Raw genomic sequence first — 24,495 nt, forward strand, 5'->3', positions numbered from 1 at the left:
ATTTTAAAAGATTAAAGAATTGAAAATAGCAAAATAATTGTTAGCATACCTTACAGAGTTGTTGTTTTCCACTTATACTGTCCTGGAGATTATTTCCTGTCAGTACACCCAGATCTACCTCATTCTCCCTAATGGCTACATAACATTTCACTGTGAATGCACCATCACTTAGTTACTTAGTCAGTTCTCCCTTATGATGAACATTTGGGTTGTTTCTAGTCTATAAACAGTGTTGCAATTATAATTACACATGCATCCTTATACGACATATCTGTAAGGTCACATTTCTAGAATTGGAATTACTATGGCAAGCAATGTGTTATGATTCTGAATAGATGCCTTAAACCACTGGTTCAACTTCAGATAATAGTTTAAGGCAATGGTGAGAAATGCAAACAGGGGTTTCCCCAAAGTTATTGTCAGCAAGGAGTACCAGAGGACACCTGGAAGTGTGTGCCTGACTGCTTTTGCACGCGCAAGGTATTTGGAACGGAGAAGGTGTGGAAATGGGGTGAGGGTGACTGTGCATTCACCACTTGTGAAAAGCAACATTTGTGACCTAATGCCTCCAGGCCTGTTGGACAGGAGTTCCATCCAGATCCATAGACTCAGCCCAACTCTTGCCCACTCCCTGAAGGTGCGTCAGGAGAGGCCTAGAAGGGGGAGAAGGAAAGGACAACTATCCTGACCTTGGGCACATCTATTGTTGGGGTGGCCTCTGAGGCATCTGGGCCAGGCTTTCTCACAGTGCTGGCTGGGCAGAAGTGCCCAGTCCCAGAACATAAACAAGAGTGACCCTGAAAGTAACTTTTCCTGAGAGAGACAGAGCCCAGCTGGATTCTCTGTTCTCCCCTCAGGGTCTTCCCCCCAGGGCAAGATTAGAGTTTTGCAAGTGAGGCAGGCACTCAGGGTGTGAAATTTATGCCCATGTCAAAAAACTTTATAATCAAGATAAAGAATATTTTAATGCAGTATTTTTTAATTCAAAATTAATGCAAGAAATAATCCATGATGAACACAATACCAAAATTTTAAATATTAAGGACAAGATCCAAACTTGCACTTTACCACCTTGCTTCTCCTGCCTCACTAGCCCTGGTTCCAATAACCTTTATTTACAAAAACATGATTTAAAAAAATTCTTTTTTATAGGGGCACCTGGGTGGCTTAGTTGGTTGAGCCTTCGATGGGCTCAGGTCATGATCTCAGGGTCCTGGAATTGAGCCCCAGTCAGGCCCGTGCTGGGCATGGAGTCTGCTTAGGATTTTCTCTCTCTCCTTCTCCCTTTGCCCCTCCCCTGCTCTCTCTCTCTCTCAAAACAAACAAAAACTTTATTAAATATTGTGATAACTATTGTTATTGTGATAAAATATACATAATGTAAAATTTGCCATTTTAACCATTTTTAAGTGTACGGTGGCCTTAAGTACATTCACGATTGTTATGTAACGATAGGATTTTAAAATATTACGTTAAAATATTATGTATTGTGGGGCGCCTGGGTGGCTCAGTTGGTTAAGCGACTGCCTTCGGCTCAGGTCATGATCCTGGAGTCCCTGGATCGAGTCCCGCATCGGGCTCCCTGCTCGGCAAGGAGTCTGCTTCTCCCGCTGACCCTCCCCCCTCTCATGTGCTCTCTCTCATTCTCTCCCTCTCAAATAAATAAATAAATAAATAAATAATCTTAAAAAAATATATTATGTATTGTGATTATGGAGTTTGGGGGCGCCCGAGCCCAGAGCCTCACTCGTCTTACTCTAGTCCTCGCCGTGCCTCCCCCACTCCCCGCCCCCTCCTGGAGCCTGAGAATTGAAAAGTGCAAGTTTCTCCCAACAGGCAGCTGCAAGAGTTATTCCAATAGCGATCAGGCCACCGAGGATGTCCGTGCGTGCAGCCACCCGCGACAGGAAGAGTTGCGCAGTGCTCCGCTTGCATCTGCGCGTCCCCTTTGCTCTCCTCTTGCGACGGGACACACCTGGCGGGCGCGCCCTCTACCTGCCTGGGGCCACCTGGCTGGCGGCCCGCTGCGGGTGGCCCGCCCAGCTCGGGTCGCCCGGGCTTCCCCTCGGCCAATGAGGAAGAGGGAGCCTCCGGGCTCGGGCAGCGTCTGGCCGAGCGGCCAATGGGAGCGCGGCATGCAAATGAGCAGGTGCGGTGGCGGACGGCCCGTCAAGGCGGCCGGGGCTCCGGGGATGTTAGAGGAGAGCTGGGCTGCCGCCGAGCAGAAGTCCCGACTTCCAGCTGCGAGCTCCGGTCTCCCGCCATGGTCCCCGCTCCGCCCCGCGCCGTCTCCTTCTCGCCCGCCGAGGTCCAGCGGCGCCTGGCGGCCGGCGCCTGCTGGGTCCGCTGCGGGGCCCGCCTCTACGACCTCACTGGCTTCGTGCGGCACCACCCGGGGGGCGAGCAGCTGCTGCGGGCGCGGGCTGGCGAGGATGTGAGCGCCGACCTGGACGGGCCGCCGCACCGGCACTCGGCCAACGCGCGCCGCTGGCTGGAGCAGTACTACGTGGGCGAGCTGCAAGGGGACCCTCAGGTACGTCCCGGCCCCGCGGTCACACGCCCCCTGACTCCCTTTCTTCCCTACCCCACTCTCCACGCACCGGCAAGCCCAGTCCACCTGCCCTCTAGGAGGTCCCAAGGTGACAGCCTCCGCCCTCGCCTTCGCTTCCCCCTTCTCTCCAGGTAACAGGTCACTACCCGCGCCCCTCACCAGGACTGGTCCTTCCTCTCCAGCATTGCTCCTGACCTGAGCCTCTTCCACCTGCTACTTCTACCACCCCCTCCCACGTTACTCCCTCCTTCCTACTTGTTCCTTCTGCAGCCTCGGCCATCTGACAGTTTGGATCCCCTTTTACCAGTCCCTCACACTCCCAGTCTTTCCTTCCTGTTCCCTTATCAGCCCCTCCCTCTTTGCATCTGTTCTTCATTTCTGTTGAATAATAGCTTCCAACCTCAGCTGTCCTCCCCTCCCCATCTCACCCTACTGCTGCTTCCGAAAGTCGCAGATCAGTTACCGTTCTCAGCCAGTTTGGATTTCCTGATACTGCCCAAGTCTGCACTAGGGCTTCCCTGGGTAGGTGGAGAGGTTGGGGCAGTGTCTTGGGTGGACTGTGTCCTCCCATCCCTCATGCCTCCCTTTATTTCTTGTCTTGCATGCTGGCATGGGTGTCCAAAAGAGCGAAATGACAGGGTAAGCCACTGTTGGGGGGGCAGGGGCGGGGATTAGCACTGTGAACCGCATGCCGTGCAGGACAACCTCGTGTTGCTATTGAAGCCTCCAACTGATCCTGGTGTAGGCTTTGTTATCCCCATTTTAGGATGTGGAAACTGAGGCTCAGGGAGGCTCTGTAATTTGTCCAAGGTTAAAGAGCTAGTTAGTGGCAAAGCCAAATATATCTGACTCCAAAATCGATGCTATCTCCATCCCAAGGATCTTGGGATATGGGGGATTGCCCCAATCCACAGGGCTCCAGGTGGGCTGAGCCAGAGGCACACTGACTCCTTGGGCTTCCCTGGGTTCGGCTGTCAGACTGGTGACAGTGGGACCATCATGCTTGGGTATTAAGCCAACAGTTCTTTCTTGCTTCTACCTCTTGTTCTCAGGGTGGCTCCAGGAAGTGCTTTTAGATCTTTGGATAAAAGGACTTGCCTCTCACTGCTCCTGGTGGCTCCGCTCGGGGCCGTCTAGTCTAATAGGTCAGTCATTTCTTCACTCACTCACTTGGTCCTTTAATGATTGTTAGCACTGAGATAGGCACGGGGGAGGTGCCAATGGACAGAACCAATACAGTCTTCATGGAGCTAACAGGCTAATGAGGGAACATACTAATGGCACAATAATTATTTCATTATCTGGTACCATCAGAATGTGGATTTGGAGGTGAGGAGTTCAAGGAGAGCTTTCTTGAGAAAGTGACATTTGTACTGAGAGCTAACTGATGGATAGGGTGTTAGCGTGGTGAAGTGTGGCGAGACAAACGTTCCAGACAGAGGGAACAGCGTGTGTGAAGAAGGCTCTGAAGGGTAAGGACTCGGCACAGTCAAGGGACAAATAAAACCAATGTGGCCAGAGGCTGGTGGGCAAAGAGAGAGGAGGGAGGAGGCCAGAGATCAGCTACATCATGCAGGGCCTCCTAGGCTGTGGGCAGGGTTTGGGACTTGATTCTAAGAACAACAGGAAACCAGGGAAGGGATTCAATCAAGCAGGGGTGTGGTGTGGTCAGATTTGCATTTTTGGAAGAACACCCTGGCTGCGATGCCAAGAAAGAATAGAGGGAGCCCAAGTGGGTTTGAGGAGACCAGGCAGGAGTCTACCGCAGAGCCTGGGCAAGAGGTGAAGGTGGCTTGCACGATGGTGGCGGTGACCAAGGGGAGAAGGGGGTTGAATTTGGGAGATTCCATAGGTAAAATGCCAGGGCTCAGCATTCTGCTGTGGCAGCCCAGCTGACTCCTGGAAGTTGGTGTTTGGTGTCAGGTCATGCTGAAGGGGCAGGGAGGTTTAGCTGTAGATATAACTCAGGGTGAGTGCAGGAAACGAGAGGTTGGGACCAGAACACTAGAGATTTCCAGGCTTGTGATGGCTAATGGAAGCCATCCTACAATGTAACTGTGTCCTATAAACAGGAGCCTTAGGGTCTGGCTTCTCTTCCCAGATAGCAAGGATCACCCCAGGCCAGTTGCCCTAGTTGGTTCTGCCCCCCAACTCTGCTAACCACCCAACACTATGGGTTGCTTGTGCTTTGCTTCGCTTTGCTTTGCCTTACTTGACCCTCAGGGAGGACTCAGAGAATAGGGAGACCAAATTTGCTTCCTACCCCTGCACTCACCTGTTACCCCAAGAGTCCCAATGTAGCCATGTTGCAGGCATCCTTATATCTGGGCCCCAGTCTGAGGATATGGGGGAAAAAAAACTAAAAACTAACAACATACTTACAAACCCATGGCTCAAACCTGACCAGTAGCCACACTTACCCAATACTCCAGTTGCCTGTCAGCTTCTGTCTACAGATTTCTCTTCTGGAAACTAGTATAGTGTTGTCTTTAAATTGAGGGAGAAAGGTAGTTGGAGGGGAAATCTGGAATGGGGTATCCTGTACAGAGAGAAGCCCTCTTCTTACAGCCTGAATGGAGACATTTCTGTCCTTTCTGGCTAAGCCCTTCAAGCAACCTTCATATTACTTTCTTTACGTCCCTTCTCTCCTCCTGCTAGACCAGAGATGCTGACATCTGCAGAGCTTAGAGCCCAGCTCCTGGAATGTGAGGACCAGGAGGGGTGATGGGAAAGGGGAATGTCATGAACCAGCTCCGTTTGTTTGGAGTTCTTTTTCATTTTTTTAAGATTTAATTATTTATTTGAGAGAGAGAGAGACAGAGCACTAGCAGGAGACAGAGCATGAGCAGGGCAGGGAGGGGAAGAGGGAGAAGCAGGCTCCCTGCTGAGCAGGGAGCCTCAAGCAGGACTTGATCCCAGGACCCTGGGATCATGACCTGAGCAGAAGGCAGACGCTTAACTGACGGAGCCACCAGGTGCCCCTAAAGTTCATTTCTGAATGGTACTCCTCCTAGGGGGTCCTTCTTCCCCAGTGTAGTCCTTGGAGGGGAGCGTCCTGGAGCTCAGCTATGAAATTTCCAGGGAGAAGGCATGGTCCCTTTGGTTTCCCCTGTTCTCCAATTTGCCACACCCCTTCACACACCCCTAGGTACTCTTACACACATTCACACTCACACAAAGGCACACACACACACTCACACACTCACACACAAAACAAGTCAAACTTGTTTGAGCCAACATACTGTCGGGATGAAACAAGGTCTGCTCTGGCCGTGGTCTTGCACTTGAGGAAGCTGAGCTGCCCACCTAGAGCGAGTGAGAGGGCTATGGCTGAGCAGAGAAGTCAAGCCTTCTTCTCATCCTGACCCTTGGGTGGGGGAGGGGGAGTCAAGCTCCTCACTCCAAGTTCAGGTAAGGGCAGTGTTCTTCCAACTGTATGTAGCTCAAGTCGTTAGTGGGGGCATGAGGTCCATTTATTGAGCTGCAACCAGCATTTATTAACTTATTTTAAGATTTTATTTATTTATCTGTTTTAGAGACAGAGAAAGACAGAGAAAGAAAGAGAGCATATTAGCAGGGGGAGAGGCAGAGGGAGAGAATCCCAAGCGGACTCCCCACTGAGCACAGAGCCCGATGTGGGGCGCTGTCTCACAACCCCAAGATCACGACCCGAGCTGAAACCAAGAAGTGGACGCGTAGCCAGCTGAGCCACCCAGGCGCCCCTGAGCTGCAAACTGCATTTAAAAGGAATAAGTAGGAAAGGAAAGAACTTTGGGTTCAAATCTCCTCCCAAGGTCATAGATACTGTGTTTCCCAGACTCGGGTCATCCATGAATCATTGTCAGGTTTTGTTTTGTTTTGTTTTCTGAAATGGTATACCACTTGAACTATTATACTTAATATTTATTTTTAAGTAGATTCACTTTCTATTTTCCCACTTACTCACCCTAGGGAATAATACCAGTGACATCATAAGTTTTACATGCACTTGAAAGTAGATAGAGAGCTATTCAGCTAAGAAATGCTCATCCCCTGTATCTCCTAAAATCATCTTGGGTACCATTGGTGGAGTAAATATCATACTTTGGAGGGCGCCTGGGTGGCTCAGATGGTTAAGCGTCTGCTTTCGGCTCAGGTCATGATCCCGGGGTCCTGGGATCGAGTCCTGCATCGGGCTCCCTGCTCAGTGCAGAGCCTGCTTCTCCTTCTCCCTCTGCCATTCCTTCTGCTTGTGCTCTTCTATCTCTCTGTCAAATAAATAAATAAAATCTTTAAAATATATATATCATACTTTGGAAAACATACAAAGCAGAGCTTCTTAAACCTGGTGTTCTATGGATCATTTTCTGGGATTGGTGAATGAGATGAAATGTGTGCATTTTTCTAGTGAGAGAGCAACTGCTATTATCATAGTCCAACCAGAATCCTCCCCTCACTCCAAACCAAGAGGCTAATAACTGTGAAAGGGTGGCTTGTACTCCCCCCACCCCCCACCCCCACGGACCTCGGGAGGTCTTCCTGTGGGCAAACATCCAACCGTGCTCTGGCTAGAAGCCCTCTGAGAAGACCCCAGAGGAAGGCAAACCTCAACTCCCCAGCCACTGCTGTTGACATAACTCTGATGTCCAAATGACTCTGGGTGCTGGGTCCTAATTCCACAGGGTGCATCCCTCTCTGAGTGGCTGAGAAGTCTGTGGCTTCTGCCTCGTGTGTTTCTGCCAGCCTTTGGGGGTCTGGCCACACAGAGCCTCAGGGCTTGAGTAATTCAATGGGGCAGGACATCTAAGTGCAGGAAGACTCAGAGTGCCCACCCCACCCCTGAAACTACCCTTGCCAGGGTCATCAGGACCTTTGCCTCACTAAACCCGGCCACCAGTTCACACCTTACCTCACCTGGTCTGGCAGCAACTCGACGCAGTCACCACTCCTCTTCCTTGATACACTTTCTTCACTTGGCTTCGGAGCCTGAATCCTTTAGTTTTCCACCTGCAGGAGTTTTCTATGGCTGCTGTAAGAGATCACCGTAAACTCAGACTTGACGCAAATGTATTCTGTTCTAGTTCTAGAGTTCAGAAGTCAGAAATGAGTTAGCGGGCCAGCCTTTCTTCTGAAGGTTCTAGGGAAGAATCCATTTTCTTGCCTTTTCCAGCTTTTATTTGTTTGTTTATTGAAAACGGTGGTTTTTATTTCTTTCTTTCTTAGGTAGACGCCACACCCAGCATAGAGCCCAATGAGGCACTTGAACTCACAACACTGAGATCAAGAGTCGGATGCCTAACTGACCGAACCACCCAGGCACCCCCTTTTCCAGCTTTTAGAAGCTGCTGGTATATTTGGCTCCCCCAGCCAGCAGTTGCATCTCTCCAACTTTTGCTCTCACGTCTCTTCTTCTGTGACCCTCCTACCTTCATAGTTCACTTCTTTTTTTTTTTTTTTTAAGATTTTATTTATTTATTTGACAGAGACACAGCGAGAGAGGGAATACAAGCAGGGGGAGTGGGAGATGGAGAAGCAGGCTTCCCACAGAGCCGGGAGCCCTATGCGAGGCTCGATCCCAGGACCCTGGGACCATGACCTGAGCTGAAGGCAGATGCTTAATGACTGAGCCCCCAGGCGTCCCTTCATAGTTCACTTCTGAGGTCCCTTGTGATTACACTAAGCCCACCGGGATCATTCAGGATCATTGCCCCATTTCAAGGTCCTAAACTTAATTACATCTGCAAAGTCCCTTTTGCCATGCAAGGTAACATATTCACGGGTTCCAGGTATGGGGACATAGACTGGGGGGCAGGTGGGTGCATTACTCCACCTACCTTACCACCTGTAGCCCTGGTGATTAGTTCTCAGTCTCTTTTTTGCAAGTTTCTCTTGCTCATTTCACAGAAAAGTTTGCAAAGTTTAAATGGAACCATACAACATGTACTGTGCTAGATGGCTTCTTCTATTCAATACTATGTCTAGGAGATTATCTGTGTTTTCCTTACTCTTTTTTTTTTAATAAAGACTTTATTTATTTATTTATTTATTTGAGAGAGAGAGCAGGAGTGGGAGTGGGAGGAGCAAGAAGTAGACTCCCCACTGAGCAGGGAGCCCAACGCGGGGCTGGATCCCAGGACCCCAAGATCATGACCTGAGTCAAAGGCAGATGCCTAAATGGCTGAGCCACCCAGGCGCCCCTTCCTTACTCTTTTTTTTTTTTTTTAATATTTTATTTATTTGTCAGAGAAAGAGAAGGAGGGAGAGCACAAGCAGGGGGAGCGTCAGGCAGAGGGAGAAGCAGGCCCCCCACTGAACAAGGAGCCTGATGCAGAACCCGATCCCAGAATCCTGGGATCATGACCCAAGCCGAAGGCAGGCATCCAACTGACTGAGCCACCCAGGCCTCCCCTTCCTTACTCTTGATAGCAACTGTCTCCCCTGTCTGCTCTGTCCTAGAGAAGCCACAGACTCTAGAAAGGAAAAAATGGAGACTAACTGGAAGACAGAGTGGATGGCTTGCACAGACCACGTGCTAATTCTCATGAGCGTCCTTAGTCTTCCTTCCAGGATATCTCCCCACTACAGCCCTACTTTGGCCAGCACCCCGCTAAGCTCATTCTTGCAGCAGTCCCCCGGGCAGATCTCTCCCTGCCCATACTTCCCGCACCCAAGTGCCTGAGGCCTTTTCTAAAGAGAATTTTGTTATATCACAGCAGTATTCCTAAGCCGATAGGGCCTCCCCACTGCCACACCCTTTCAGTCCTCCTCCAATGCCTACTTCTTTCATAGACCTTCCCACCCCTTCCCAGCACCTGTGTTACAGAGTTCATAATGTTCTTCCTTATTTACACTGTTTTCACTGTGTCTTATCTTCTCAACTAAACTATAAGCTCTCTGAAGACTGGAATCGTCTGATTCATCTAGATTCCTCTAGGACACACTAGCACACTGGTGTATGCCAACAGGAACTAATCAATGTTTGAATCAATGAATAAATGAGCTGCTTGAAAAACTGAGACCTGAACATAATTGAAAAGGAAAGTGGTATTCTTAGCACACACAAGATACTTCAAGAATTACAAAGTTAAAAAAAATTCTTGTTCCAGTTCCTCTTTGTTGGCTAAAAGAGCTGGGAGTTTGATGGAAAGGATGGAGGGCTATCCAGTGAGTCACTCATTTCTGCCTTTGTCCCCAGTTATTCTCAGCCAGAGAGTTGGCCAGTGTCTTCCATACCAGGCTACTCCCGTTCACGCATGCCCATGAGTCCCCTACGGAGGTAGGCATGAAGTTAACCATGGAAAATGCCAGTTGAGAGCCCTCATTGCTCTCCAGGCTGTGACCAGCCCCATGTGGCTGTAAGTACCAGAAATCCAGGCAAGACGCATGATGCCTGGATTTCCAGTTCTGTTTACTCTTTCCTGTGTCTTTTCATGCAAATTTCTCTAAAGCATATGGTCTCAGAACTGCAGTTCTCAGTCTTCTCTAATCACTGCTCATCTAGGACGATATGATATATAAACTTCATACTTAAGATTTTTTGTTGTGAAGCATAATTCTCCAAATATTTTCTTTTCCTGCTTTGATAGTATATTGCAAGGTATTTAAATAGCGGGACCAGATAAGTAAATTTGGGGACCTGTGATGCATATAAATATGTAAAGTCCTGTCATAGGAAAACTAACAGCCAGAAATTCTATTGATACAAGAACAAGTGACTACACAGATAAACCATGCGATCTACAACAAACTTGGTTGATAATTACCTACGTGAAGTAGTCTTAATTTCTCCTTTAAAGGGAATAGAATTTAAAAGTAGAGTTCTAGTTCTTTACTTTCTTCTGTGCCCCTTAGAACCTTCCCAACAGTGCTTAAGCTCAGATTTCCCAGTGGAAAGTGGATCTCCAGTAACAGTTTTAGTTTTATAAGTTCCAAATTTTGATGGTCCATGATAAACCACTTAGTTGCTAGCTCTAGTCTTTAAAAAAAAATTTTTTTTATTTATTTGATAGAGAGCCCGTGTGCACAAGCAGGCAGAGCACCCAACATGCGGCTCGATCCCAGGACCCTGGGATCATGACCTGAGCCGAAGGCAGACGCTTAACCAGCTGAGCCACCCAGGGGCCCCTAGTCCTTAGTCTTCTATAAAAACAAAACTCTCTGAAACAGGCATCATTTATCCACAAAGATGAAAAACCTCAAATTTTTTTAAGTCAATTCAAGGCCCACACTTTGAGACTGGCTGCTATTGAGGAATAAAGAACACCTACACTGGACTGACTAAAGACAGCTTCTGTGATCCTATACACCACTCCCTGCAAGCCAGGGACAAGGGCAAACCAACCTGATTTAGTGGTTGCTTTCTCTTATCCCAGGCAAGACCCATTGGCATGCCAAGTGTAATGGCTTTTGCAGGTTGGAAATAGGGTGCCATTAAAAATTCAGTTGTTCAGGGACTCCTGGGTGGCTCAGTCAGTTAAGGGTCTGCCTTCGGCTCAGGTCATGATCCCAAGGTCCTGGGATCGAGCCCCGCATCGGGCTCTCTGCTCAGCGAGAAGCCTGCTTCTCCCTCTCCCACTCCCCCTGCTTGCATTCCCTCTCTCGCTGTGTCTCTGTCAGATAAATAAAATCTTTAAGAAAAAAAAAAAAGAATACTTGGATAATAATGATCCCTCTAGAACTAATAGTTTGTATGGCGACTTACATTTTTCTAGGTATTTCTCATAGATTTCTATTTGAACCCTTAATGTAGGTGGGGCAGGTGCCAATTCTCCCATTTCATGGATGAGAAACGTGTAGTTCTAAGAGATCCTGGAATGTGGTGGGTCTCTAGGTGCCCAGTATTTCCACTGCACACACATGGGGCAAATCTTAAGCATGTGCTTAAACCAAGGGGGATCTCTTTTTATTGATCTATAATCACTCCTTATATATAAAGGATATTAGCCCATTTTCTATCATACATTTTTACTATTTGTCCTTCAGTTTTCATTTGTCTTTTGACTTGTTTAATGTTTTTTCTCCATTTAAACCTTTAAAATTTCCATGTTGTAAAACATATTGTTTTATCATTCTTAGAAAGACCACCTCTACTTTAAGATTTTATACATAAAAAACATTTTAGGGGCGCCTGGGTGGCTCAGTCAGCTAAGAGTCTGCCTTTGGCTCAGGTCATGATCCCAGATGCTCTCTGCTCAGTGGGAAGCCTGCTTCTTCCTCTCCCTCCGCCTGCCGCTCCCCTCTGCTTGTGCTCTCTCTGTCAAATACATAAATAAAATCTTTAAAAAATATATTTTAGTATCAGGGTGCCTGGGTGGCTCAATCGGTTTAGTGTCCGACTCAGGTCATGGTCTCAGGGTCGTAGGATTGAGCCTCGTGTAGGGCTCTACGCTCAGCAGGGAATCTGCTTGAGATTCTCTCCCTCCTCCTCTCCTCCTCCCCCTGCTCACAGGTGTTTGCACGTGTGTTTTTTCTCTCTCTAAAATAAATAAATAAAATCTTAAAAAATATTTTAGTATCTTGCTAATAATGTTATGCTTAATGTTTTTATTATTGTTTTTTTTTCTTAAATTTATTATCTACCTGAATTTTTTTTAGTATAAGGAACAAAATAGAGATTATTTCAGGTTTACATTTTTCCGAATGACCAACTGGTTATCCCAGTAGATTTATGGAATAATCACTTTTCCCACTGGTTTAAAAAACACCTTTATCACACATCAACCATTCAGAGATATATTTTGGTCCATCTTGGGGCTATATTCTGTACCAAAGAAATCACTCATTTTTTGTTAGGTTTCAGCCTTTAGTTAGTTGTTTTTTGTTTGTTTTGTTTTTCTTCTTTTTCTTCTTCTCCTTTTTTTTCTTCTTCTTCTTCCTTCTGTTCCATTCCAGCCATGATTCTGCCCCCACCTACTCCACTAGAGAAAGCAAAGGGCAGGACAGGGGCTGAGCATCATTTATGGGCCATGTTGCTGGCCTTGAGGAAACAGTCTGACTTTCAGGAGCTGGGGCTGTTTAGCATGCCCTGGACCCTGAGGTCATGTGGCCAGAGCAGGGAGGAAGCAGCTTAAGGAAGCCCACACAAGGTGACATGCCCCAGTCACCAAGACTGGAACGGAGGGGGGGCGTTCAAAGTGGGTGTCCAAGCGGTCATGGAATGGTAATGATTTCAGCGGGGAATGCAGGGGTGGGGAGGGGTGTGGAGAGAGTGCCTGGTAGCTGCCTTGCAGCTAGAAGTCTGGACACGGGTGGTTCTGTGTGCCTTCCCTGCATTGTGTCCACAGCCTGTAGTTAGAAGCTAGAAGAATAGTGAAGCAGCCGTGTTTGCTAACAGGGAACCTAGTGTCCTTCTTGCAAAGTGCTGTAAATCTCACACTTCTTTCCCTCTGGCCAAGGGAACTGCATACTTATCCCCCCACCTTCCTTCATCAAAATCAAACGAGGAGCTTCTTAAAAATAGATTCGTGGGTCTTCCTGGGATGATGGAAATGTTCTACATCTTGATTTAGACATTGGCTACAAGGAGGCATATAATTGTCAAAACTTATCAAACTATACACTTAAGATTGGCAATCTTTGGGGCGTCTGGGTGGCTCAGTCGGTTAGGCATCTGCCTTTAGCTCGGGTCATGATCCCTGGCCCTGGGATCATGCCCCATGTCGGGCTCCCTGCTCAGTGAGGAGTCTGCTTGGTCCTCTCCCTCTGCCCCTACCCCCCAGCTCGTGCTCTCGTTCGCTCTCTCTCTCAAATAAATAAAATCTTTAAAAAAAAATTGGTCATCTTTTACTGTATGAAAATTAGACCAAAATTTTTTAAAGGGAGGCAAATAAATTTAACACTTATTCAGTAATCATGCCTTTGGATATGACCTCATGATTACAAGAGTTAGATGTTGACATATACAAACCTTTAAAGAGTGCTTTTAAAAAGAACCCGTAGGATGTAAATAAATGGTAGGACTTAGGTAGTGGGGATACATGTGTTCACGGTGAGTTTCTTTCAGATTGACTGCAGTTTAAAATTCTTCAATAATAAAACATTGGAAAAAAACTAAGTAGTCACATTATAGACATCACAGAGAGATATATGTTCTTAAACGATAAGTGGAAAAATAAAGCAACAGCACTTGAACGGTTAAGTGCAACAAAGCATCACATTTCTAGTAATATTGTACTACTTTCCTAGAGCAGCTGTAACAAAGTACCACAAACCAGGTGGCTTAAAATGAGGGGAATTTATCATCTCAGTTCTAGAGACTGGCAGTCTGAAATCAAGGTATGGGCGGAGTTGGTTCCTTCTGGAGGTTCTGAAGGAAAATCTGTTTGCCTCTTTCCTGGTTTCTTAGCTTATAGGTACATCATTTCAATCTCTGCCTCCATCCTCACAAATGCATTTTTTCCTGTACCTCTTCATTTGCATGTCCAAATTTCCCCTCTTCCTTTAAGGACATCAGTCGTATTGGATTTACAGCCCACCTTAATCCAGTATGACCTTAAATTAACTGGATTACATGTGCAAATACCCTATTTCCAAATAAAGTCGCATTCACAGGTTCTGGGTGAACATGAATTTGGTCTTGGGTGGTGGTTAGGGGAGACACCATTCCACCCAGTACAGATATCATTAAACAACTCTGCCACTCCGACAACCTAGATGGAAGTGAATAGGATGCGCACCAAGAACTGTGTTAGATTTCAGGAAAATGACTCCATTGGCAACAGAGATTCGAATAGTGAAGACTTGTGTGAAAAGTTTGATGTTTCATTTGAATGAAAAAACATACCTGTAAACTAAATCAAAGAATTAATTAACATAATATACTATATATATTTATGTGAGTATGTATATATTATATGTATTTTTTCCTCCGGGGGCATGCCCCAAATCCATAATTAGTATCCATAATTAATCCATAATTAGTATCTCTGGAGGTGGGGCACCTGGGTGGCTCAGTTGGTTAAGTGTCCAACTTGATTTTGGCTCAGGTCATGATCTCAGGGTGGTAGGATCGAGCCCCGCGTCGGGCTCTGTGCTCAGCAGGGAGTCTGCTTGAGATTTTCTCTCTCCCTCTCTGCCCCTCCCACCCAAATAAATAAATCTTAAAAAAAAAAAAAAAAAAAAAAAGGACTCTCCAGAGGCACGACCCCGGAAATCTATATTTTGAACGAGCTTCTGAATTGGCTCAGAAGCATTGTCAAGTTTGCAGCCCACTGTCCTAGAAGGGTAAGGGCAGAGGGAAAATGGGATGGAAAACTGGAGGCAGGAAAGTTGCTCAGTGGACAGATCTCTCGGGATTACTAAAGAATCGGCATCCCCAAGCTCCGACTGTGGGGCTTGGCACAGAGCAGCTGCGCAGACGGGCCACCCTCTCACCCACCCATCCAGAAAGAGCAGGGTCCTGGGGTCTGCAGCCCAAGATCTGTGTCCTGGTCCAGCTGTGTGTCCCATTGGCTGTGTGACACTGTGTGAGTCGTTTAAACTCTCCCAGCCTTGGTTCCTTTATTCCCTGCACCCCTACAGGATTTGTGTTGCTACAGTGAGATCACGTGAGATCCATAAGATAGAACACGTAGCTTAAACAGAATCAGGATGATTATAAGCCCCCTCAGCCCCAGCTTCTGCTAGGAAAAGGTAGAGTCCTGTTGAGTGGTGAGAGATGGATGTTTTCAGAGCCTGAGATGCTATGTGCTCAGACCCTCTTGGGCAAAGCCACCCACCCCCACAGGAGTTGGAGAGTGGTGACATTCCAGTCTCTCGCTGTTGTCCCTTCCCCCAGCTAGGGCCTTGGGGGTCTGTTCCAACCTGCTGCCCTCATTCCATCTTCACCTGGACAAGGACAGGGCTGGACTGGGGCACTCACCCCCATCAGGGATGGGCAGTCTCCAAAGATGAGGCTGGCAAAGCCCCAAGTTGTCCCAGGGGTGTGCAGGGCCACTGTCTTCCCCTCACATCTTCCTCTATTCAAGCGCAAACGTTAGCAGATGTCTCCTCACGCTCAGACTGAGCTCGGTGCTCAGGATAAAAAGACAACTTGTAACTGCCCTCATGGGGTGTACCTGCCAGTGGAGAGAGGGAGACAAATAGGACAATTATAGGTGATTGATAAGAGCTACAACAGAATATTGTATATATATATATATATGTTTTTATACATGTGTATATATAATAGTCTATGTGTGTGTGTGTATGTATTATACAACCGAATAGATAATATATTTTAGAATGGGTGCTGTGACCCAGTGACGGTTGCAGCTCCTGATGGGAGCAGTCTAGGGTGTCTCCTCTGAAGAGCTGATATCTGTGGGTGACAAGGAGTCATCATAAAGGAGAACTGGGCAAAAAAAAAAAAAAAAAAATTCTAAGCAGAGGGAATAGCAAGTGCAAAGGTCCTGGAGTATGACAGGACTTAGTGACATTAAGAATCCAAAAGAAGGCTCTTTAAAAAAAAAAAAAAGAAAAATTTATTTATTTATTTTAGAAGGAGAGAGAGAATCTCAAGCAGACTCCCTGCTGAGCATGGACCCTGACATGGGGCTCCATCTCATGACCCTGAGATCGTGACCTGAGCCGAAATCAAGAGTTGGATGCTTAACCGACTGAGCCACCTGGGTGCCCCCCCCAAAAGGAGGCTCTTACGCTGCTAGAGCATTGCAGGTGAGGGGGAATGTGGTGTGGGTGAAGGGGGTGCGGAGCAGGAGGCTTGTCTCTGCAGAAATCAGGACATCGTTAGGGGGTTTAGATTTTGTCCTGAGAACAATGGGCTGGAAGATTTTAAGTGGGAGACTGACAAAGTTGGTCTGTATTTTACTAGGTTGTTCTGGCTGCCATGTGGAGGGTAGGTTGAAGGGGGTCAAGAGTGGAAGCAGGAAGAGAGCTAACATTGCTACTGTTGACAGAGCCGCCATTGAGACAAAAGGAAGTGGATAGGCATTGGAAATGTCTTGGAGGTGGAACCATTATAAGTTGCTGATGGATTAAATGCTGGGAGTAAGGGAAAGAATTGAGGATGATGCCAAGGTGACTTGAGCAACTGGGTGGCTCAATATATGGAAATGATGATTACTGGGGTGGAGACCCAGGTTTGGGATGAGGTAATCAGAGTTCACTGGGGCCACATTAGGTTTGCAATGCCAAGGAAATACCCAGGTTGAGATTTCAAATAGTAGTTGAATATGAGCTATGCTCTCCAATATGGCAGCCGCTTACCACATGTGGCTATTTAATTTAAAATTAATTGAAATTAAATAAAATTAAAATTCAGTACTTCAGTTACATGAGCCACATTTCAAGTGCTCCATAGACATATGGGCCTAGTGGCTCCTGTATTGGACAGCACAGATCTAGAACATTTCCATCATGTGCAGAAAATTCTATGGGGCAGCATTGGTCTAGAGCTGTGGCCTAGAGTTGAAAGGTATTTCTCTCTAGGATAATGACGTCCTAATCTGGTGACTCTGGTCCAGGAGGCTGGTATCCCTGTGTTGTTCACAAATAGCTCCTTCTTGCCCTTGACCACACCAGATTGTGTATTTAAGTGATGTCCCTGAGTGGTAGCTATATCAGAGAGGCACTGACCACCCAGAAGGACAACTTGCCCTGGGGTTGTTCAAGGACATCATCCCTTGGGCTAAAGCACCTTATAGTGACAAGTATAAACATAGTGTTTAATGAGCATAAAACAGGGAGTATAGGCCATCGATCACCAGGAGACACCCGTTCTAGGGCTGTTAACTGGCGATTCTGCTAGTTTAAGAGATGTGCATTGGGTTTGGAATTAGGTTAAATGAGAGTGGAAAAGAAGACACAGGCTCAGAGTCCAACAGTCTTGTGTTCTAGAATTAACCCTCCCACTGGAGACAAGACAGTCAACCTCTCTGAACATAAACATCCTCAAGAAAATTCCAGGTCCAAGCGCGGGGAGAGGGAATTGTTTGAATCAGTAGGTTGGAATCCGTAAAAAGTAGCAGGTGTGAGGCAGGTCAATTTTTGGGGTGGTTGTTCTGTTTTGCTTACAAAACAGTTCAGTGCCTTCTCATGTTTTTGGCAATATAATCATCTGCCATTTTGTAACCAATGATGAGAACAAGTGAATTCTCTCTCTTAAACTAATAGATTATAAAAGGAAAATTTAGGAATATTGTTTCTGGGATAGTGACATATGGAGTCATTTGTAAACAGTGGTTTTGTTTCTCCTTTTAAAAACAGCAAAATAGGGGCAACTAGGTGACTCAGTCGGTTAAGCATCTGCCTTCTGCTTAGGTCGTGACCTCAAGGTCCTGGGATTGAGCTCCGTGTTGGGCTCCCTGCTCAGCAGGGAGTCTGCTTCTCCCTCTCCTTCTCTCTCTGCTCCTCCCACCTGCTCCTGCTCGCTCTCTGTTTCTGTCTCTTTCAAATAAATAAATAAAATCTTTTAAAAAATAAAATAAAAACAGCAAAATATAGTATTTTGAGAATAATCCTCACGGATTGGAGTGTTATATGATAAACCAAAATGTATTGTAACATAGAAGTTGGGCCAGTGAGGGGATAATACATCTTAAATGTATTTCCCTTGTGCATAGCACATTCTGTAAGCCTGCCCTGAGGTGCCTTGAGGTCTAAGTTTTGAGAGACAACAGTCTAGAAACGTCCTATCAAACCACAAAAGGGATTCTGAGGAACTCATTTCCTGTAGGCTGCTGATACTGCTCATCAGAGTCGAAACCCAGGCGCTCGGCGCCGGGCAGGATTTTGTAAGGCAGGACTGAGGAGGGGAGCCTCAGAGAGCTCCTCTTGTCCACCCTGGCCAAGCCCACGTCACCCCCACCCAACCCCGGGCTCCCAGCTGCTCAGAGTCAGGCTTTCATTGGAAAAAAAAAAGAAAACCACGTGTCCACTTGACTCTTGGTGCCTTCCTAGAAATGGTGCCATAATCCAAGGTCAGAGGCTAGAGAGGAAAGGCGCCCTGTGGATGCAGATGGTCCACGGCAGGGGCTAGTAGAGAATCACCTTAACAGCCTGAAAACTTGTGTGTGTGTGTACTCTGGAGGGGTTTGAGGAGTGATTTAGTATTTTTAATCCACTGGCCCCCTTTCCTGATGTCCTGGATTGCCCACCTAGACTGGCTTCTGCTTCCCGTGACGAGGTCGCTGGTGACGTCCTCCAAGGGGGGGATCAGGCCATGAGGAGAAGCGACACCAGGAGAACTGATGGCAAGGACCCAGGAGGCTGGGACTGTCCTGTCCATCTCCTGAGCAGGAGAAGTTGGCCCCAGGTCAGGCACACACTTCCTGCTCGCTTTCTCTCCTCCTCCCGTATTCCTATCATGAGCACAAGGTAGCTGGCGGCACAGCTATTCTCCTTGCAGGCATCCTGGGTGGGCAAGAAGGGGGGTGCTTCTGGAAGGCCTTGTCACTTGCCACGTATTCTTCTTTTTTTTGTTTGTTTGTTTGTCTTGTACAGAAAGGCTGCGTTTGAAACGTTGTAAGGACAGGCCTGGCTTCTGATTTGGACCTAGTTTGGCAGAGGGCAGCTTATTAGAAATGAAAGCAAGTAGATCCCGCTGCCTTCATTTTTAGTCCCAAAGCTCTAGCTACTGAAAGCAGCCAGTGGTCCCAGAGGCCTCGGGGGTGGGCTTGGTAACTAGCACAGAAGGAGGACTCTCGACGCTGCTGAGGCTCTGGCCCCGTCCTCCTCGGCCAGGCCTGCACCTTCCTACCTGCCCAGGACCGTGTGCTGCCCAGGCACGTGGGGCGCCCGGAGCCCCTGCCCGCCTTTGGGCCTCTAGACGCTGGGGACAGCTGGACACAAGGCCTAGGCACCGTCTCATTTCAGAGAAGGGGTTTTCAGGCCAAACCCAGGCTGCGGGATAAAAGGCCATCTGTCCATCCCTGGGTGCCCAGCCCCGGCTTTCCTGAACAACATTCCTTTATGCCAGCAGCCGCCCCCCCCCCGCCCCGCCTCCTGCGCCCCCGCCCTCCGCACACTGCGGCCTTTCACCGCCTCTGGGCCGGCTTGTTTGTTTGTCATGCAGAGTGCAGGCTTTCTGTTGTTCTTCTCTTTTCTCTCCCCCTCAGGCACTCTGCACGCAAACCCTCCCTGGGCACCCAGGGTCTGGGGCCCTGGAGGAGGGCTGGGGGCTAAGGCAGAGTCCGGGCCAGGGGCTTGGGCCCCCCACCCCCACCCCGGGAGCCCTCCCAGGGGAGGCAGAGGAGGGGCATGAAGAACCTTGGCGGGACAGCCCTAGAAGTGGTTTCCCGTCTAGCTGTCCCAGCCATCACGTGAGACTTCTGGAAGCAGTGATTTGAGCCCTCGGTGCCCCCCCACTTCCCCCATCTGTGGATACCTCCTGCCTGCCTCTCAGGGAGAGTCGTGTGGATGCCAGTGAGACACCAGCCACACGTGTGGGCTGCTGTTGGTGCTACCATGGGCGTGGCATGGCTGTCCCCGGGGCCGCATGCCCCAGTGGAGGGGGGAGTGCGAAGTAGGCCAAGGTTTCCAATAAGAGGGCGGCGGGTGCCTGACCCCCTGCCTCCCGGCCCCGCTCCCAGTTCAGCCTGCCTCTGAAAACGGAATAGGGAAAACCGAGGAGTGACTTTCCAGGCCCTGGGGAAGGCGAGGAAGGGGGCGGCGACAGCAAACAGAGGGCTAGGAAGGGGGCGGTGCCTCGACTCGTGTCTCCCCCACCGAGGGCTCTCTGTGTGCACTGCCCCGGCAGATCCGGTAGGAAGGCTGGGAGGATGAGGAGCCCACTCAGCAGAGGATGAGAGGCCGACTCTTTCTCCACAGGGCCCCGGATGCCTCTCCCAGTTGTTTTCCCTCCTGGTTGAACTCCTTCTCCTTCTGCGGCCGGTCTTGATCCGGGAGGAAACTGGCTCAGGCCTGGTGTTAGCTTGTTAGGCTTGCAGAGTCCCACAGACTGGGTGGCTTAGGCAACAGTGATTGACGTTCGCAGGGTTCCAGAGGCTAGAAGTCCTAGATCATGGTGTTGGTTAGTTCCTTCTAGGGCTGAGAGGGAGAGTGGGTTCCAGGCCTCTCCCTAGCTTCTGGGGTGTTTGCGGGCAATCTCTGGTGTTTCTTGGCTTGTAGATGCCTCATCTCTATCTCTGCCTTCGTCTTCACTCGGTGTTCTCCCTGAGAAGGTGTCTGTCCCCAAATTTCACCCTTTTCTAGGGACACAAATCATATAGGATTAAGGCCCCCCCCAAGGACCTCATTTTAACTAATCGCATCTACAATGCCCTACCTCAAAATAAGGTCACATTTTGAGACACTGGAGGGCCAGCATTTCAACATATGAATTTGGGTGGGGTGGGGAGGGGCAAAGTTCAACCCAGAACAGGCCTCTGTACCGGAAAGCGAGGCCTTGGAGGTAACATCCTTGGCGCGTGGCCTGTGTCTCCACCGAGATTCCTTCCCCATCACAGATTTTTGTCTCCTTTTCAGTCACACAAGGGGAAAGAGAACCAGAAGAAATCAGCATCTACCACCCACTTCTGCTTCCTCTTGACGCCGATCCTCTCTGCTAGGCTGGAGGGAGGAGGAGGCTGAGGGCCACCCCTCATTGAACCTTGCTGGGGCTCTGGCACCCAACCCACCCAGGGCCTCGTCACGGGCTGACCCTGTAGGCCTGCCCCATGTGGGGGCAGCCCAGGCTCCCACCTAGACTCCCTGTTCTGGGCAGTGCATGAGAGGACAAAACCCTGGCTCCTGCCTGCCGGGGCACGTCCTTCTCTGTGGCTGTACCATGAGGCAGGAGGGCTGCGGCCCCCCCAGACATTTCAAACGTGCAGACCAAGGGCCACGTTTGTATTCAGACAGGTTGGTTTGGCCCACATCTTTTGTTTGTTTGCTTGTTTTAAATGCAAAGCAAATTTTAAAATCTGGAGATTTCCCATAAAAATCTGCTTTCCCAGCTTTTCTTAGAAATTGGAAGGTCGGGGCACCTGGGTGGCTCAGTCGTTAAGCATCTGCCTTCAGCTCAGGTCATGATTCCAGGGTCCTGGGATCGAGCCCCGCATCGGGCTCCCTGCTCTGCGGGGAGCCTGCTTCTCCCTCTCCCACTCCCCCTGCTTGTGTTCCCTCTCTCGCTGTCTCTCTCTCTGTCAAATAAATAAATAAAATCTTAAAAAAAAAAAAAAAGAAATTGGAAAGTCTACAACCCTGAGTTCCTACCTTACCTGACCTGGACCTAAGTCAGGGCTGCCCCCTTTAATGGGGCACGACCCCTCTGGTTCACTGCAGTCCACTCCATTCAAGATCAAGGGACAGTGACCTTTGAATACTGTTCTCAGTGCATTTCCTTTCTTTCTTTCATCTCTAGCAAAAGGGTGCCTCATGGTTTTGTTTATTTTGTTTCGTGGTACCTCATGTTTCCAAAATGAGAGTGAGCATCTTTCCTTGTGGAGGTGAAGGATATCCTCCATGTTTATTATGCAAACAAAATGAATCTGCATTATGAACCACATCCTGCCTGCTTCACTCATTGGTGTCACCTGCCCGACCTCTGGGGACAGAGCAGGAACTCGGGGCGCCCTGTCAGGGATAAGCAATTTCTTGTTCCGAGGGTCACATAGCAAGTTGATAATGGAGCCTGGTCTAGAACCAGGTCCCTCAGTCTAGAGGTGAACCTGCAGCATCTGGAACTAGAGGCTGGCCCCAGATTCTCCCCCCCGGCCCCAGGCTGCCCCTGAGGGCTGCCTCCTTGAGGGGCAGGTGTGTTGAGGGCACCCGCGGAACCTTAGGGAGCTGGCAGGAATAACTCCTGGGTCCTCTGTGAGTTTGGAGCTGAGGGTGCTAAACTCAGGGTGAGAGAGGGCAGAGGCTGGAGCCCAGGGGAAGGGGCAGTGGTGTCCACGAGAGGAGATCTGTGGCTTGGGCTGACCCGAGAGGAGATAATGCCTCACCACCGGCGAGGAGCCGGCATTGCCCTGCTGTCCCACTGGCTTCTCTCCCTGCAGCTTTGCACTGGGGCTGGAGGCCCCAAGGAGAAGAGAATGCCCTCCTTGCTGTCCCCACCATATTGCCCAGCACGTTCGGTGGTTCTCACCTCAGAATGGGCAGTGCCTGCCCACCCAGTCTCCTTGGTTGAGCACATTGGCCATTCTTGAACCCGTTGACCTTCTCTCTCCAAGTACACACAGGCCTTGGAAGGCTTTGGGCAGCTCTCTGTCTCCCTGCCCTGCCCACACTTCTGTGGCCTCTCCAGGCCTGGGCCCCTAGAGCCTCAACAGGCCACCATCGACTCATTATTGTATCATTCAGTAAGCCTTGAATGCTGATCCCATGCCAGTTACTAGAGACCTAGGGGTGAGCAAGACAGAGGGATCTCTACCCACATGGAGCTACCCCATGTTCCGGCTTGGGAGACAGTCACGGGGAAATGTATGAGGAGAGCAAGATGCTTTCAGCCCCAGCGCCACCCTGCTCCACTCACCAGGCTTCTCCCCAACAGCCTTGGGCCTGATCACAAAAGTGCTTACCAAACTTTGCTTACCAGAATACTGAAAACGCATTCGACCGAAAGGCAGAACCATTTCCAGGCACTGGAAAAGAACGCACGCGTTCTTCGCTTTCTGGCACTTTCTTGGTTTTTAAAGATCTCTTGGGCTTGCTTCCAGGATCAGGAGAGTCTTTTAAATAATGCATCGTGGAAGTTTCCAAGAAACTTTAAAAAAAAAAAAATCTTTTAAAGCCTGCGTTATAGCCTAGTTCCCAGGAGTGACCTTTACACACTTCTGATTCATGGATGGTGTTTGCCTGTGGAATTCAAGGGTGAGCCTGGCTCAACTATAAAATAAACACTGGGGCATGGAAGGCTGGAAAATGTGGCCCAGATCGCTGTGCGCGGTGCAGTGACTCCCAGGAGGACTCATTCCTGGATCCCCCGGGCCCCGGGTCACATGGGAGCAGCCTCCAGAGTGGGAAGGGGAGCCTATCTTCGGGAGGGACTTTGTCCTGTTTGTGTGTGGAGAAGCCTTTTAGAGCTTTTGAAATCCCACAGGAGACTTGAGAAAAAGGGTTAATGAAAGACCCGCTAGAGGACACATCCTGGTGCCTGAGTGTGTCTGCCCCTGGCCATACCAACGTGCTGCTCGCCCTCACTCTCCTTGAAGTCTCCTCCCAGACCAGAGGTGTGGACAGCCTTGTGATTAGTAACCTGGGCTTCTGCCAGGGAGGGGTGTGGTCCCCATGAGGCCACCCGGAGAGCACCTTGCTTATATATAAGGTCAGTCTGGGATGTATTTGCCAAGAGCATATCACCCACGACATTGCTACCTGGTGGCTCCCTCGCACTCAGGTTGAGATTAAGCTGGGGTGGCAGGAGGAGGGAAGAGAAGGACAGGAGGAAGTGGAGCCTGCTCCCTTCCCCGCCCCCCTCTTTTCCTCCCCCTCCGCTAGCATGGGCAGTGCACCCCCGTGCCAGCCTTCGTTTGCGCGGGTCTGGCCCAAGGTTCAAGGGTCCCGTCCTGAGGGAATGTCCAGCTGCTCGGGGCTGGGAATGCAAGCCCCGTGAGCCCTGCTATGTGGATGTGGCTCTTTCCCACTTCTCTCCTTTCACCTGGAATATTTCCAGATGAGCGAAAAGAACTGTTCCAGAGTTCCATTGTTTCCACTGGAAGCCAACACCTGTCTGTGAACCTGGGCTTTTAGCAATTTTTAAGGAAACCTTAGGGGCGGGGCGCCTGGGCAGCTCAGTGGGTTGAGCGTCCCAGTCTTGGTTTCAGCCCAGGCCGTGATCTCGGGGTTGTGGGATTGAGCCCCGCATGGGGCTCCACACTCAGCGTGGAGTCTGCTTGGAGATTCTCTCCATCTTCCCCTCCCCCCCACTCTCTTTCTCCCAAATAAATAAATAAATCTAAGATAAAGAAAGAAAGAAAGAAAACCTTAGAACTGGAACAAGTGAACATTTGCTGTACTTCCTGTTCCTCGTAATCTATAGAGACCCACACTGGCTACTTTGAACCAAGAAAATAATTAAAAACAAA

General features: G+C 49.0%; 1 protein-coding gene across 1 annotated transcript in view; it reads left to right on the top strand.

The window, feature by feature from the left end:
* Nucleotides 1-1,854: 1,854 nt before the first annotated feature.
* Nucleotides 1,855-24,495, top strand: part of FA2H (fatty acid 2-hydroxylase) — a 48,651-nt gene continuing 26,010 nt past the window's right edge. Inside the window, exon 1 of the mRNA XM_045890303.2 lies at nucleotides 1,855-2,533. Coding sequence (XP_045746259.2) covers nucleotides 2,123-2,533 — 411 coding nt within the window. The 5' untranslated portion in view covers nucleotides 1,855-2,122. The remainder of the gene's footprint in view (nucleotides 2,534-24,495) is intronic.

This window comes from Mirounga angustirostris, unplaced genomic scaffold (genome assembly GCF_029215605.1).
Source record: "Mirounga angustirostris isolate CCGP_5_RB_7025 unplaced genomic scaffold, mMirAng1.0.hap1 SCAF_16, whole genome shotgun sequence".
NCBI classification, from domain to species: Eukaryota; Metazoa; Chordata; class Mammalia; order Carnivora; family Phocidae; genus Mirounga; species Mirounga angustirostris.